The sequence below is a fragment of the Sinohyriopsis cumingii genome, chromosome 16 (assembly GCF_028554795.1).
Source record: "Sinohyriopsis cumingii isolate HCF-2022 chromosome 16, ASM2855479v2, whole genome shotgun sequence".
Classification (NCBI taxonomy): Eukaryota; Metazoa; Mollusca; class Bivalvia; order Unionida; family Unionidae; genus Sinohyriopsis; species Sinohyriopsis cumingii.
In genome coordinates this window covers 61,510,554-61,528,212 of record NC_142976.1, presented here as the reverse complement: position 1 = coordinate 61,528,212, position 17,659 = coordinate 61,510,554, and the positions used below count along the sequence as shown (strand labels likewise).

Here is a 17,659-nt window from a genome sequence, read left to right as displayed (position 1 = left end):
TTTCTAAGATAATATTTCCTTTGTAATGCCATTTTTGCAATTTGATTGACAGATTCTGCAGACAAACAGAGCAGATGATAACAATCATAAAGTTGTAAGAATTGAAAACATATTTGAGATATTTTCTTTATATTTTCTCTGTAGAGACTTTATTTTACTAACATTTCTGCAACTATTATGAATAACCAGGCCCACCTGGTGGTGAAGAAGCTGTGACAAAATGGTGTTTCAGTCCATACTGGTTGTCAATTTTATATCACAGTATTAAGATTCTATTTCTTTCCTAGGTCAGGTATGTAATGCCCAGTTTAAGAAAAACAACAACTATTGTATTTCATGTAATATCCGCACATGCTTGAATAAACAGATATGTGCACACCGCTCTTTTTTGGTCAAAACTCACATAAAGTTATCCATTATTAGTGCACTTGTCCTGATCCTGGCATTAACCCATATGAAAGAAAAATAACAGCTAAAGCTTATCTGAAACAGTCCTAATTTTCTTGGAATTGGTCATTGTTCATCCCTTGTGATGCCTGGTGGCATGAGAGTTAAATAAAAGTCAAACCCAGATCATACGTGTCTGTTATTCTGTGTGACCATACTGGGATAAAGAGGTAGCAAGAGACTGTACCTCCAATATGAAGAGCAAGCTAACTCTTCAAGTATGTGCACACTCGTGATGGGAAAATAGTTTTGGACATCTTTGGACAGAATCTCAGATGATAACCTTAAATTTAAATCTGATGATGATAGAACTAGATCAACTAGGCTGACATACTTTTTGTAATTTTCAGTATAGTTCATCAGTCAAAATAAGTATCAGAATTATTTTTGTTCCCTGATTTTTATATAGAGAACTTAAGATTTTTTCAAATATTATAACTTTATGACTGGAAATAGCAAATGCATGAAAAATTAATGACAGATAATGTTACAATAAAGTTGTTTTGTTTTATCTTCAAGTAATTTTATACAAATTTTCAAGTAATTTTTTTCTTAACATACACATGAATATTGCTGTTGATCCTGGATTAATTCCCCCTGGAAACCTCTCTAATATTCCCTGTTCTTTACATGCTAAAGAGAACTAAAATCACCTTAAAACCAACATGTGAATGGGTCTCAATGCATTTAATCAATTATGATGCATGTAAGGTGAGATTAAGATGTCTTAAGCACCTTTTTGCCACAGCATACAATTTTTTATATATAATATGGCAAGGTATTGGACTTCTATGCTATAACTTTTATGTTTGCTATAACTTTTATAACATAGCCAGATCATTAGACTGAGTGTGCTATAACTTTTATAATATGGAAAGGTATTGGACTTCTGTGCTGTAACTTTTATAACATGGCCAGGTATTAGACTGCTGTGTTATAACTTTCATAACATGGACAGGTATTAAACTGCTGTGCTATAACTTTTTGTAACATGGCCAGGTATTAGACTGCTGTGCTATAAATTTTATAACATGGCAAGGTAATGGACTTCTGTGCTGTAACTTTTATAAAACTGCTGTGCTATAACTTTTTGTAACATGGCCAGGTATTAGACTGCTGTGCTATAACTTTTATAACATGGTCAGGTATTAGACTGCTGTGCTATAACTTTTATAACATGGTCAGGTATTAGACTGCTGTGCTATAACTTGTACAAGAATCAAATGTCTAAATTTAACCTCTAAGATATTAGCTCAATGTCTATAAAGAAGGTTATATAGATCTGATGCAATTTTTTGCTCTAGAATGAAGAAATGGGGTGATTAGTGGTGTAGTTTTTTCTTTCTTCAAATTTATTTTTGTGAAGACATGCTTCCTGATCATATACATGGCCATTTCTTTTTATAGATGGCCTTCTGAAAATATGGTTAGAAACAACAATGTCATGATTCATTACAGTTACTTCATTACAAAAATAGTATAGCAGCTGTGTATTGTAATTTGAACCTATGTAATGATTAATCTGTTTTTTGCAAATTTGGACATTGATTCAGGTTACTGGCAGTGTATGTTTTCTCTCTGAAGAGCTTCATGTCTAACCGTTTACTGTGCTTGCTTTTATTGCAGGGTTCCTGCATTCTGTCTTAACCTTAATTTTTTTTACATTTTTGATAACATATGGTATATATTAGAAATTAACAAACACCTTTTCAGCTTTATTGATGTGCACCTTTTCAAATGTCAACTAACATTAACCCTTGTTTTTATTCAACAGGTTTTTCATGGACACAAATATGTTCAGGCGAAAGGAAAAATTCAGGATGGGGGTGTAAGACAAAGATTACATCTGTCTCTTTTTCTATTGAAATATCAGATTGGTGCATGAAAAACAAATAATAGATGAGCAATATCAGATATACAAAATTCTCACCCATGCAACATAGAAATCTTGCTTATTTGCTAACCTTACTTTTCTTAACTTAGTCTGGTTATCTCAGTCAGGTCGTCTTGGTCATGGTGTCCACAGGCTGGGAACTACTTTATCAAGGGATGCAACCTATTTTGTCTTCTGCTTGGCTCGATGAAGTTAGTTCCTTGTGATAAATATTAATTATTTATTGTTAATTTCATATAACATTCATCTGCTAAATGTGATCTTACCTCAATACTATCAAATGTTTTGCTATTATTTTTGACTTGTAAAAATTCTGTACTTTGGATGGACAGATCATGCCAGAGCCCTCGTTAACATGTTCGTATTAATACACTGTATGTAAAGAACATTTGCACATGGCTTTGAAGACTTCTTTTCGTAGTACTTAACAATTGTAACTGTTACGTTGTTGCATTTTGTGAGTGAGGGTGTATAAGCAGTAAATATAGTTGGATTCTACTGAGATGATTATCCTGATTTTCATAAAATATTATAAGACCAAATGACTGACAGATGAGTGTGAAGAAATAATAATGAGTGGTGAATACTCTATGTGTTGAATATGCTCAACTATATTGCAGAAATGACAAGTTTTTATAACTTTAAATGAAAATATCGGGTGTGAAAAATATTCACTGTTCAGGTTCGCACGGAGACAAGGCAATCTTAGTTGTGGGGTTACAATATTTGTCTCCCCATGAGGCTGTGCCTTGTGGGGAGACAAATCATGTATCCTCTTGACTGTGATTTCCTTATATTGGTGCAGACTCCAACATAGATTCTGTTAGTATTAGTTTGCTACACATGTAAGTGTGGACAATTAAAGACAAAAGTTGACTGTATGCCTCTTGAGGTTTCATTGGCTTGTGTTGTAAGATACATTTGTCTCATCTATTCTAACACTTAAGGACAAAATATGATTGATCATCAAGATTTATTTGTTCGTGTGTTAGGTGCATTTGGTGGCTTGTTAATTGGAATACCTATGGGTCAAATAATTATTATAAGTGCTAATTGGTTCTCAAAATTTGATTTACTTATGTATGACTCGGCTCATCATAAGGGGCTTGTCAGATGGAACACCTAATAACAAAATATAGCTGTCAAGATTTATTTGCTTATGTGTAAGGTGCATTTGGTTCATCAATTGGAACACTTAAAAACATATTATGATTGGTTCTCAAGATTTGATTTATTTGTGTGTAAGGCGCATTTGGCTTATCAATTGGAACACTTAAGGACAAAATATGATTGACTGTCAATATTTATTTGCTTCCGTGTAAGGCGCATATTTGGCTCATCAGTGGAGCACTTAAGGGCCAAGTAGTTATAAGGATTAATTAACTGGTTCTCAAGATTTGATTTATTTGTGTGTAAGGTGCATATGGTTCATCAGTGGAACACCAAAAAGGACATCATTTTATTTGCTTTTGTGTAAGGTCATTTTGGTTGTCATTTGGAGCACCTAAGGACAAAATATGCTCTCATGGTTGTATTTGCTTTTGTGTATGTTGCATTTGACTAAACAATTGGAACACTAAAGACAAGTTATGGTTTGTTCTGAAGATTTAATTTGCATGTGCGTAAGGTATATTTGATTCATCAATCGGAACACCTAAGGACAAAGTGTGATTGACTGTCAAGATTTTATTTCCATGTGTGTGAAGTGCACTTGCCTCATTAATTGCAACACTTCTCTTTTATATGTGCATTGTTTTTTTTCATTTTTTGTGACTTTAGTTTTCATTTTATTTCTTCATTTTCATGTAAAAAGACCATATATTCCAAAACTGTATCTTGTCTGTAAAAAGACCACACCTATTCCAAAACCGTATCTTGTCTGTAAAAAAATACATACACCAAACTGGTATCATGTCTGTAAAAAGACCACCTATTCCAGAGCTGTATCATGTCTGTAGTAAGACCACCTATTCCAAAGCTGTATCATGTCTATAGTAAGACCACCTATTACAAAACTGTATCTTGTCTGTAAAAAGACCACACCTACTCCAAAACTGTACCTGGTCTGTAATAAGACCACCTATTCCAAAAGTATATATCTATACTAAAAAGACCACCTATGCCATAACTGTATCTTGTCAGTAATAAAACCACCTACTCCAAAACTGTCTTGTCTGTAACAAAGCCACCTATTCCAAAACTGTATCTTATCTATAAAAAGACCACCCACACCAAAACTATATCTTGTCTGTAAAAAGACCACCTAGTCCAAAACTATACCTGGTCTGTAGTAAGACCGCTTATACCAAAACTGTATCTTGCCTGTAAAAAGACCATACCTACTCCAAAACTACCTGGTCTGTAATAAGACCACCTATTCCAAAACTATATTTTCTGTAGAAAGACCACACCTACTCCACAACTGTACCTGGTCTGTAATAAGACTACCTATTCCAAAACTATATATCTATACTAAAAAGACCACCTATGCCAAAACTGTATCTTGTCAGTAATAAAACCACTTACTCCAAAACTGTATTGTCTGTAACAAAGCCACCTGTTCCAAAACTGTATGTTATCTATAAAAAGACCACCCATACAAAAATTGTATCTTGTACATAAAAACCACCTATTCCAAAACTGTACTTGGTCTGTAGTAAGACCATCCATACCTTGGTCTGTAGTAAGACCATCTATACCAAAACTGTATATTGTCTGTAAAAATACCACACCTACTCCAAAACTGTACCTGGTCTGTAATAAAACCACCTATTCCAAAACTGTATCTTATCTATAAAAGACTAACAATACTAAAACTGTATCTTGTCTGTAAAAAGACCACCTATTCCAAAGCTGTATCATGTCTGTAGTATGACCATCTATTCCAAAACTGTATCTTGTTTGTAATAAGACCATCTATTTCAAAACTGTATTTTGTCTGTATTAATAATACCACCTATTACAAAACTGTATCCTGTCAGTAATATAAGACCACCTATTCAAAAACTGAATCATGTCTGTAATATTACCACCTATTCTAAAACTGTGCCATGTCTGTAATAACATTACCACCTGTTCCAAAACTGTATCCTGTCGGTAATAAGACCACCTTTCCAAAACGGTATCTTGTCTTTAATAAGACCACCTATTCCAAACCTGTATGATGTCTGTAATAAAACCACCTATTCCAAAACTGTATCATGTCTATAAAAAGACTACCTATTCCAAACCATATCATGTCTGGAGTAAGACCACCTATTCCAAAACTGTTTCATGTCTGTAGTAAGACCACCTATTTCAAACCTTTATCATGTCTGCATAAAGACCACCTATTCCAAAACTGTATCATGTCTGTAGTAAGACCATCTATTTCAAACCTGTATCATGCCTGTAGTAAGACCACCTATTCCAAAACTGTATCATGCCTGCAAGACCACCTATTCCAAAACTGTATCATGTCTGTAGTAAGACCATCTATTTCAAAACTGTATCATGCCTGTAGTAAGACCACCTATTCCAAAACTGTATCATGCCTGTAGTAAGACCACCTATTCCAAAACTGTATCATGTCTGTAGTAAGACCATCTATTTCAAACCTGTATCATGTCTGCATAAAGACCACCTATTCCAAAACTTTATCATGTCTGTAGTAAGACCACCTATTTCAAAACTGTATCATGCCTGTAGTAAGACCACCTATTCCAAAACTGTATCATGTCTGTATTAACTAGACCACCTATTCTAAAACTGTATCCTGTCAGTAATAAAATCACCTATTCCAAAACTGTATCATGCATGTAGTAAGACCACCTATTCCAAAACTGTATCATGCCTGTAGTAAGACCACCTATTCCAAAACTGTATCATGCCTGTAGTAAGACCATCTATTTCAAACCTGTATCATGTCTGCATAAAGACCACCTATTCCAAAACTTTATCATGTCTGTAGTAAGACCACCTATTTCAAAACTGTATCATGCCTGTAGTAAGACCACCTATTCCAAAACTGTATCATGTCTGTATTAACTAGACCACCTATTCTAAAACTGTATCCTGTCAGTAATAAAATCACCTATTCCAAAACTGTATCATGCATGTAGTAAGACCACCTATTCCAAAACTGTATCATGCCTGTAGTAAGACCACCTATTCCAAAACTGTATCATGCCTGTAGTAAGACCACCTATTCCAAAACTGTATCATGTCTGTATTAACTAGACCACCTATTCTAAAACTGTATCCTGTCAGTAATAAAATCACCTATTCCAAAACTGTATTATGCATGTAGTGAGACCACCTATTCCAAAACTGTATCATGCCTGTAGTAAGACCACCTATTCCAAAACTGTATCATGCCTGTAGTAAGACCACCTATTCCAAAACTGTATCATGCCTGTAGTAAGACCACCTATTCCAAAACTGTATCATGCCTGTAGTAAGACCACCTATTCCAAAACTGTATCATATCTGTAAAAAGGTCAATATTAAGACCACTTTTTCCCAAACCATCTTGTCAGTAATTGGACAACCTATTCCAAAATTGTATTTTGTCAGTAAAATCTTTATTTATAATTTATCAGTGACATAAATATATTTTTTGACATATTGTGTTCATTTGTCAGTACATCTGATATTGTTCATATATTAGCATGTCAAAATTAAGAACAAAACAATATTACAAAGGACCAAATAGGTCTTTTCATAATAAAGGTGTTATGTCAGTGTATAGTAATATGAAATGTTTGTGTGCCAGAATCCTATAGATCAGTATGTATAGTTACTAACATTTAAATAACATTAGCTTAATAGCATGAGAGTATTGTACATGATACTGTAGTGGCTTGTGCATAACACATCTGTCAGCAAATAGCATAGACCCAGATCTGCTGTTCCATAATGGGCTGACGGATCTGATCCATGCTGTGTATTTATGATATTAAGCAAATAGTACTCTCTCAGATAATGCTATTTAGTATAAGGAAGGCTGGTTTGATAATTTATACTCTTTCATTGTTTAATGGTAATAAATATATTTTGTATAAAATACCTCATTGTAAGATGACCTCACTAAACGTTGGTCCATTTGTAAGTTTCCCCATCAACAGCATTATAGTGAGGGAATGATGTATTGAAACCCAGAGACATTAGACATGGATAGGTCTTGATGTGATCTGCTCGCAATTCAGAATTTGTGGTACAGGTGTAGACTGAATACAGATGACATCATTAAAGTAAAGAAAAGTAGCTTGGTGTGATCTTTTCTAATCCATTCCTTGCATGTGTTTGAATTGAATTTATTTTTATAAAAGTATTCTTTTTTTAAATTTACAGATTGTGTAGAAGTGCTTGTCAGTCTCAGGCATAAACTGTTTTGATATTTACACAATGTGTAGAAGTGCTTGTTATTGCCAGGCATAAGCTGATTTGATATTTACACAAAGTGTTGATATGGTTGTTATTGCCAGACATAAGCTGATTTGATATTTACACAGTGTGTAGAAGTGCTTGTTATTGCCAGGCATAAGTTGATGTAATATTTACACAAAGTGTAGAAGTGCTTGTTATTGCCAGGCATAAGCTGATGTAATATTTACACAAAGTGTAGAAGTGCTTGTTATTGCCAGGCATATTAGCTGATGTGATATTTACACAAAGTATAGAAGTGCTTGTTATTGCCAGACATAAGCTGATTTGATATTTACACAAAGTATAGAAGTGATTGTTATTGCCAGGCATAAGTTGATGTAATATTTACACAAAGTATAGAAGTGCTTGTTATTGCCAGGCACAGGCTGATTTGATATTAATGCAAAGTGTAGTAGTGCTTGTCATTCTCAGACTGAAGTCAGTAATTGATTACTGAGATAGTCTGTATTTTTGGATTGGTAAAATCAGTTTTATCGGTTATTAAAATCTATTTCAATAAGCCATAAATTGGTTCTTAAAATGTACAAAATCTTTGTTTTTAAAAAAAACAACCTCAAGCTTATGACCTGAATTTTGAAGGATTTGATAAGTTTCACTGTTATCTTTCATTTTATGTACCTTATAAAGATATTTCAAATAAATAACAACATTTTAGAAAATATGCCTTGTACAATTCACTTGTCCATTTGTCCTGGTGAGTTTCAGGTGGATAAGGACAAGTATACTTTCAATAAAACTAACAAAAGCTATGATCTTCTTCAAGCTGCATTAGAGTGACAGGTAGAGTGTATTAGGAGTGACAGGTAGAGTGTATGAGGATTGACAAGTAGAGTGTATTGGAGTGACAGGTAGAGTGTATTGGAGTGACAGAATGTATTGACAAGTAGACTGTATTGGAGTGACAGAATGTATTAGGAGTGACAGGTAGAATGTATGAGGAGTGACAAGTAGAGTGTAGAAAACACATGTTCTTACTGTGGAAGTGTTAACTATAAGGTTCAGTTATATACAGCTCTTTAAGCTGCATTCAATTTTTAAAATATTGAAAACTGGCAATATGGTATGATGCAAGTTTGTGTCTGTCCACAGAGTCAAGAGAAGAGGGGAAATCTGAGTAGGGACCTGAAACATTGGGCAGACATTTTTGCGTTTTAAATTAGATGGGGTGTTTTCTAGTTAAAGTTCATCACATGCTCATATCTTGATGTCCACAAACCAGTGACAAGGTCATTGTGGCACCTGCATGTGTTTACAAGTAGAGTGTATGAGGAGTGACAAGTAGAGTGTAATGTAGTGACAGGTATAGTGTATGAGGAATGACAACTATAGTGTAAGAAGAGTGACAAGTAGAGTGTATGAGGAGTGACAATTAGAGTATTGGAGTGAGGAAGTAGTGTATGAGGAGTGACAACTGGAGCGTACAAAGAATGATAGGTAAAGTGTACAAGGAGTGACAAGTCTAGTGTACAAGGAGTGACAACTATAGTGTAAGAAGAGTGGCAGGTAGAGTGTAAGAAGAGTGAAAGTAGAGTGTATGAGGAGTGACAAGTAGAGTGTAGAAAGGACAATCATGCACTTACTGTGGAAGTGTAACTAAAAGATAATATATGCCTGATCTAAAATCTGGCCTGCATATAAATAAATTGTAAAATCCAGTGATCAAGACAGACATCTGAATACATTATGTTCATGATTTAGGGAGGGGAAAAAATCTATGTCATTGAATGTAAATAGTACTTTTTAAACAGCACAGGGGTTCACAAAAGTTAAACAAACCAGACTGGATGATCTGGATCAATTTTGGTGGTAACACTATAATTTGTTTGGTAGATATTGCAAAGAATTGGCACATATATTAGTTAAAAAGAAAGAGCTTTTTTATCAATGATTTGTGTGTGATTTAGATTTTAACATAGCTTTAATTTTAATCATATTGCTATGATGTCTGTAGTGGGGCAGTTTATTGTGATGTCTAACACTGGGACATCATGCTGCAGACATGTAGCTTGATGTCCCACCCAGTCACATTATCCTGACACCTGGCTGAGCAGTCCTAACACTAACCTCTTAATGCTGAGTGCCAAGTGAGGCAGCTGCTAGTACCATTTTATAAGTCTTTGGTATGACTCAGCCAAGGTTTGAACCCACAGCCTCCCACATCTGAGGCAGACATTCTAACCACTTAGGACACTGGAATGGTTTATTTATCAGAATTATTACCTAGTTAAGAAAGAAAATTATTACATCATTCTATATTGATTTTTGACGCTTACATTTAGTGACAGAACTGAAGCGTCGTGAACAAGGACTAAAAATTAACATGTTTTTATCAAGATGACAGTTTTAGCTCAGCCAGCCCATGATGATCCACCCACGTTGGAACCTGCATTTTTTCAAGTCTTTTACGGCATTATGGCATGGAAGCAGTTGAAGTTCTCTTTGGTCATATTGAAAGAAATTTGCTAAATTTTTAATTTGTATCTGCATTCCAGAATGATAAAACAAACAACAACGGTGATGACACAATTAGCTTGTATGTCTTTGGAGAAGATGAAAACAAATTGGCCACTGAGGCCGAGAAGAATGGTGGCATCATCAGCTATGATCGCGTGGCAAAACACCATTATTCAGATATACCTGTTTTGGGAAAAAACAGTGATGTAAGACATGCACTTTGAACCAAAGCGTGTATTTCGCAGTTGTTGCTTCAACCCTTACAAATTTCACTAGCTTTAGCATTGCCTAGCTGCAAATACTTGTGTTTTTGTGTATTGTGCTGCTAATTATAAATTTGTTGTGGTTAACAATTGTGTTGCATTAATTTGTTCATTTTATTTTATTTTATTAAGTATAATTATACAATTATTTTTACTCTTTATTAATTTTACCATTTGAGCTATTCATCAACCCTTTTTCCTGTTTGCAGTTGTGGCGATCAGTATGAAATGTGCATATTTTGTTATCATACACCCTCCCCTGCAATTGTAGTCTGGGAGGGGGAGCTTTATAGAAGTCTGCATGTTCATCCATCACACTTCCATATCTTCATGAAACTTATATTTTTATGGGTTTAACACCGTGTTTCAGCATGTGATAGGTTCAACATGGCAGCCAGTGTATGTGGTGGAGGAAAAACCTGGGAGAGCCCCAAGAAGAACCACTGATCCATGGGATGCTATTGGCAACCTTTCTCACATACCCACACAAGAGCAGAACACAGACAGAGGTGAAGTGTCAGTGATCTGTAAAGGCAAGTGCCTTGGACCACTCGGCCACCCGGGGCACCCATAGACAGGAAAAGAAAAGCGTTCTGAGTGTATTGTGGCTGAAACTCTTAATATAGGTGAATTATGACTAGATAGAGTGTCACATATAAAGTGAGCATTTTGTCAGGTTAGTACCTATTAGGTATGTCCTCACTGTGACAGACTTTTCACTTCCATCAATTCAGCTCATGACTCTTAAACCATCTGAGATGTTTTCATTACATGAAACTTTGTGCTGATGAGTATTATGAGTTGACAGTATGCTGCATATAAAATTGGACTTTGTCAGTTGAATACTTTTTGAATGACAGCATGCCACATATAAAATTGGACTTTTGTCAGTTGAGTACTTTTTGAGTGACAGTTTGCTGCATATAAAATTGGACTTTGTCAGTTAAGTACTTTTTGAGTGATAGTTTGCTGCATATAAAATTGGACTTTGTCAGTTAAGTACTTTTGAGTGATAGTTTGCTGCATATAAAATTGGACTTTGTCAGTTGAAGACTTTTGAGTAATCTCCCCATTAGTTTTGCTTCTACTTGCCATAAACCAGAAGAGCTTATTGAATAGACTGTTGTCTGTCATCTGTCTGTCTGTAGTGTTGGAAAAGGTTTGTTATTGATATTCCACAAAACTTCCTTGGAGGACTTAAAAGAAACTGTACAAACACCTTCATCCCATAAAAGTGATGCTGTTCAGATATCCAAACAGTAGCTGCTCTTGTGGACCTTTTGAAAATCTTGCTCTTGCTGTTCTTCTGAGTGGATGTGGTTTATATCGATAATGGAGTTTTCAATTCAGTCTTCTTATGATATCTTAAGCTGGTCCTAATTGTAAATGGTGCTGATCTGATGTCCATTATGGCTGACATGGCAGTCATCAGGAAAATCTTTTTAATGCTGCCACACGTGAACAGAAAGTCATATCAACATGGGGTTTTTAGCAGAAGTCTGGTTGGTCTTAAAATGGTGCGATCTGATATACATAATATCCATCAGAGCAGCCTCTTGAAAATGTTGTCATTGCTACTTCCTCTGAACAGAAAATCATCAACAAATCCTATCAACATGTCGTTTTCATTGATCTTAGATGAAAATGGTGTCAGTCAGACATACAGTGTGGCTATGAGTCAGCAGGCATTTATCCTCCCGAATGGAAAGTCATATCAACATGAGGTTTTCACTAAAAGATTCCTTTATGATGTTCACTTGATCCTAAATATAAAACAGTGCCAATCTGAAACCCAGTATGGCTGATATCATCTAGAAAATGTTGTTATTGCTAGTCCTACTGAATGGAAGTCTGTAACTAACATGTGGTTTTCACTGGAAAGCCTCTTATGATATCTTGTTGGTCCTGAATGAAAATGGTGCCAATTTAACCTCCAATATGGCCACCACTATGGACATTTTTATATCTTGTTATTGCTACTCCTCTTGGATGGATGATCATATGAAGATTGGGTTTTCATCAAAAGACTCCTTGTATTGTCTACTTGCTCCCAAATGAAAATAGTGCCAAATCTGACATCCAATATGACCGCCATAGGAGCCATCTTGAAACTCTACTTATCACTACTCATCTAAATTGGAAAGTCTTAATCAACAATGAGGATTTTCACTGGATGACTTTTTTATGGTGACTGGTTGGACCTGAAACAATAATGATGATTTGACGTCCATTTGGTACATTAATTCAAGGCACAAATGAAAATTAGGGTCCATTTTCATTTAGTGGAAGAAATTACAGGACTGAGAATTAGTGTATATGCCTACTTCCTGACTTTGGGGGTGACAGAACACTTGGTACTAGGTTCAGCTGTCTAGTGCTTTAGTCAGTACTGCCTGTAAAGTCTCAGTCAGAGAAATCCAAATACAAAGTAAGCAGTACAAAACTAGTATGCATGTACCATATATATCACTGATTTACCAATAACACATGATAAACACAGGAGAAAATATTACGAAGAAAGTAAAACTGACATTATGGCTGTGAATTACATTATACTAGAAAGAACCAATGAGTAAACCAGCAAAAGTAAGGTGCTTTATGACTGTGCAAATCTGGAGCAACGAGGTGAATACAACTGGAAAAGTTACCCAGCATATATAAAAGTGAACAGAGCCAGGGTTTCCACCCCGGGGGTGGGGTTTTACAAAGGGTACATAGCAGCATGGGGTTGTTCATACTGTATACTAGTCTGTACTGGTAGCAGCCGCTGTAGATGAAGACAAGGCCTGTGGTATACATAATAGCGTATTTGCAACAGCAAAGTAAAGCCAGGTAGTGGGTACTGACCAAGGTGTATCCAGGTAACAGCATAATTATATTGGTACATGTAACAGTGAGGTGAAGCCAGGGAATAAAACTGCATGGTAAAGGGAACAAAGACTTCCCACAGTTTATAATTGATACTGGTAACAGCAAGTGGCTGCCCACAATATATAAAATTAATAATAATAATAATAATATTATTATTATTATTATTATTATTATTATTATTATTATTATTATTATTATTATTATTATAATATTATTATTATAACTACTTCATTTAAAGAGGATGCACATTTGGTTAACTGACTAATTTCCCATGAGGCCTTCTACATTTACATTTGTACAAATGATGACATGTGGAATATTGGGGAACTGCAGCTTTTATAATATTTTGAGCATTGTTAGTATGAATATGATCAATTATTGTTTTAGATACCTCTGTTGTCCTGGTTTGTACATGAACTAGCTGTTGATATTTCAGGGAATTCATGGTTTTAATCCAGCTTAGGTTGGTGTCATAAAGCAAATTGTAATTGAAGTCACCTACTAATGAGACTTCCTTGTTTTCTATATACAGAGTTACAAGCTTATTTTGAAATATGGTCTACAGAGCATTGTTTAGTGTTTGTTGGTCTGTATACACAGTCTAATAGAAATTAAATTTGGACATTATGTCTCATTTCTAGACAAATTATTTCCATACCAAATTCCTCAAGATCATGTCAACATTTGCAAGCAATGTTATCCTTAATGTAAACAAGAAGTTTACAACCCTTTTGGACAAGTTGGTCTTTTCTTTGAAAACTGTAGTTAGGAATTGTTAGTTTATCATCATGAAAAAGTTCATGTAAGAAGTTTTCACTGAATGCAAAAATATAAATTACTGAATGATTTCCTGAAAGAAGAAATTTGATTTCATTTCATTTTGGAAAAAGATAATGGATTTTCAGATTACAAATTTTGAGTCCTTTTCACTTAAGCCACTGATTTTGAGGCAGTTTTTAAGTTTTGATGGTTTTGAGATGATTGATATGGAATATCTGAATTATTATTTTCACTATCAATGTAAAAACCATGATATTCCTCTAAATTTTCTTTCATACATTGTCATGAATCATGACTATCAACCGCTTTTCAGAATATTTTTTTAATGAGTCTTGAAACATTAGCACATTAGCAGTTATCTCAGTAGCAGTTAACACATTATGGTCATTGTGGTTGATGGAGGCACTTAATGGGATTGCACCAAAGGTAATTCCATAGACATCATCACTGTGGGGCATCTGTTGTTTTTTTCTGCCATCACTCTTAGTAGATCTTATATGCTTTTAAGTTTCTGGAAAAATGTGTTTGGTTTTTTAAAATTAATGCCCCATCTTCATTGCCATTTTCCTTAAATACTGCATATTTGAGTGGAACATTTTGCAGTGTTTTGCTTTATGCCCATATTGTAGACATTTGTCACACTGTATTTTGCTTGTGTGTCTGCATGATTGCACATTATGCCCTCATTAAAAACAGTAGAAAGATCTCCATGATTTCTGATGATGGTTAGAACAGTTTGCAATTGGTCCTGTTTATGTTTGTGATCTATGTTTCTATGCCTTTTTAGAGGAGAATTAGATGTCCTTTAATATCAGAAAAATTTCATTTACTATTTTGAGAAGGTCGGATAAACCCTTCTTATTCAGATGGATTTTGTCTTTTGCCATTGAGTGTTCCAAAATTAATCCAGACTTGGTCACGAATCCATGTTCAATGTCTATCATTTATCAGTATTCAAGCTGCATGATTTCATACTGGTATATGAGAGATGAAACCCGGTAGTAAATCTGCTTGCAATATACATAGTGTATACTGGTGACTGCAAGTGACTGCATGCAGTATACAGAATTGTATACTGGTAACAGTTGTGGGGACTGCCTACAGTATAAAAGGTAGTGCTGGCAATGGCAAGAGTATACAGAATTGTATACTGGTAACAGTATAGGGAAGCCAGGGAGTAGAGGCTGTCCATGATATACTTAATATATACTAGTAACAGAAAGCAGCTGGCCATGGTATACATTGTGGTATACTGGTAACATTGTGTGGGAGCCATAGATACTGCCTGCATTATACAAAGTGTATACTGTTAACATTGAGATGAAGCCATGGAGACTGACTGCAGTATACAAAGTATATACTGTTAACATTGAGATGAAGCCATGGAGACTGCCTGCAGTATACAAAGTGTATACTGTTAACATTGAGATGAAGCCCTGGAGACTGCATGCAGCATACAAAGTATATACTGTTAACATTGAGATGAAGCCCTGGATACCAGCTGCAGTATACAAAGTATATACTGTTAACATTGAGATGAAGCCCTGGAGACTGCATGCAGTATACAAAGTATATACTGTTAACATTGAGATGAAGCCCTGGAGACTGCATGCAGTATACAAAGTATATACTGTTAACATTGAGATGAAGCCCTGGATACTGCATGCAGTATACAGAGTATATACTGTTAACATTGAGATGAAGCCCTGGATACTGCCTGCAGTATACAAAGTATATACTGTTAACACTGAGGTGAAGCCATACACACTGCCTGCATGGCAGTGCTGAATACTAACAAACCAAATAACTTCTTTAGTTTGTTAGTGTTACAAAGTGTATACTGTTAACATTGAAGTGAAGCCCTAGAGACTGCCTGCAGTATACAAAGTGTATATTGTTAACACTGAAGTGAAGCCATAGAGACTTCCTGCAGTATACTAATTGTATACTGGTAAACAATGAGGTGAAGCCAGTAAGTTACGGAATATAAAGAATACACTGGTAACAGCAAGTGAGTGCATTCAGTGTAAAGAATTATTTATTGGTCACATTGTAGTGAAGCCATGTAGTGGGGACTACCTGCTGTCTATAAAGTGCATAATGATAACATTGTAGTGAAGACATGTGGTGGGGACTACCTGCAGTCTATAAAGTGTATAATGATAACATTGTAGTGAAGCCAGGTAGTGGGGACTACCTGCAGTCTATAAAGTGTATAATGATAACAGTAAGAGGCTTGGCACAGCATAATGATGTGTAAATTTATCAGAATGCAAACAAGACTGGAAAAAAAACTGCCATTTGATCCAACAGAATTAAATTATTGCTTGCAAAACCATCATAGGTAATTAATTTTTTAAAAATGTTATTGTGCTATAATTAGCATGGAAGTTGTCCATATGAAGATCAGTTGTTCAGAAGATAAATTTATAAAGTTCAAAATAAGTTTAATTCTTTCAATACACACTTACAAACATTTACTGCCATGGAAGTTATTTGTTTGTTGGTAATCAGTACTACCATGGAAGTTAATGTAGTTTGTTAGTGCAAAACTGCCATGGAAGTTATTTGGTTTGTTAGTGTTCAGCACTGCCATGGAAGTTATTTGGTTTGCTAGTGTTTAGCACTGCCAATAAGTTGTTTAGTCAATGTTAGTATTCAGCACTGCCATGGAAGTTATTTGGTTTGCTAGTGTTTAGCACTGCCAGTGAAGTTATTTAGTCAATGTTAGTATTCAGCACTGCCATGGAAGTTATTTGGTTTGCTAGTGTTTAGCACTGCCAGTGAAGTTATTTAGTCAATGTTAGTATTCAGCACTGCCATGGAAGTTATTTGGTTTGCTAGTGTTTAGCACTGCCAGTGAAGTTACTTAGTCAATGTTAGTATTCAGCACTGCCATGGAAGTTAAAATTGTAGTTTGTTAGTTTTGGTTTTGTTAATGTCCAACACTGCCATAGAAGATATTTGGTTTGTTAGTATTCAGCACTGCCATGGACGTTAGTTGGTTTGTTAATGTTCAGTAAAGAAAATTTAAAAAGAATCCATTTTTTATGAATTTCAAGACAAAATTGGATTGTGAAGGGAAAAACAGTAGACATACCACTAAGTTGTTTGTAATCTGCTGGTCATGAAATTTAGTTTTAGATATGTGTATTATATATTAAAATAACAGTACCATACATACCTGTGAAAAATAGAGTCCAGCTGCAAATAACATAGACTCTGATCTGCCTTCACATTATGTGCTGGTGGATTAGGGTCTGTATTTCTACCAATCACCCCCCCCCCAAAAAAAAATGCTCAGACCTAGTTATACTGGCACATTATGACAGCAGGTCTGAATCTCTGCATTTTGCAGTTGGACTTGTAAGTGAGTATCTATGGTACATTATATGAATTGCTTGGAATAAGCTACTTTCGTTCTGTTTTGTACGGTATTTTTAATTTGTAAACATCAAATAAACAGTGGCAGTAAAGATAGATCTTGAATTTTTTTAATCTAACAGGTTAATAAGACTTGTAT

At 35.0% G+C, this 17,659-nt stretch overlaps 1 protein-coding gene across 9 annotated transcripts in view; it reads left to right on the top strand.

Annotated features, from left to right (window-relative positions):
- Positions 1-17,659, top strand: part of LOC149780548 (kinesin-like protein KIF28) — a 180,740-nt gene that overhangs the window by 150,138 nt on the left and 12,943 nt on the right. For 4 of the 9 annotated variants that reach the window (XM_089937573.1, XM_089937574.1, XM_089937576.1 and 1 more), the window contains 2 exons: positions 53-94; positions 10,261-10,428. In XM_089937573.1, coding sequence (XP_089793699.1) covers positions 53-94; positions 10,261-10,428 — 210 coding nt within the window. The remainder of the gene's footprint in view (positions 1-52; positions 95-10,260; positions 10,429-17,659) is intronic. The other 5 variants (XM_089937577.1, XM_089937575.1, XM_089937572.1 and 2 more) reach the window with 2 other exon arrangements.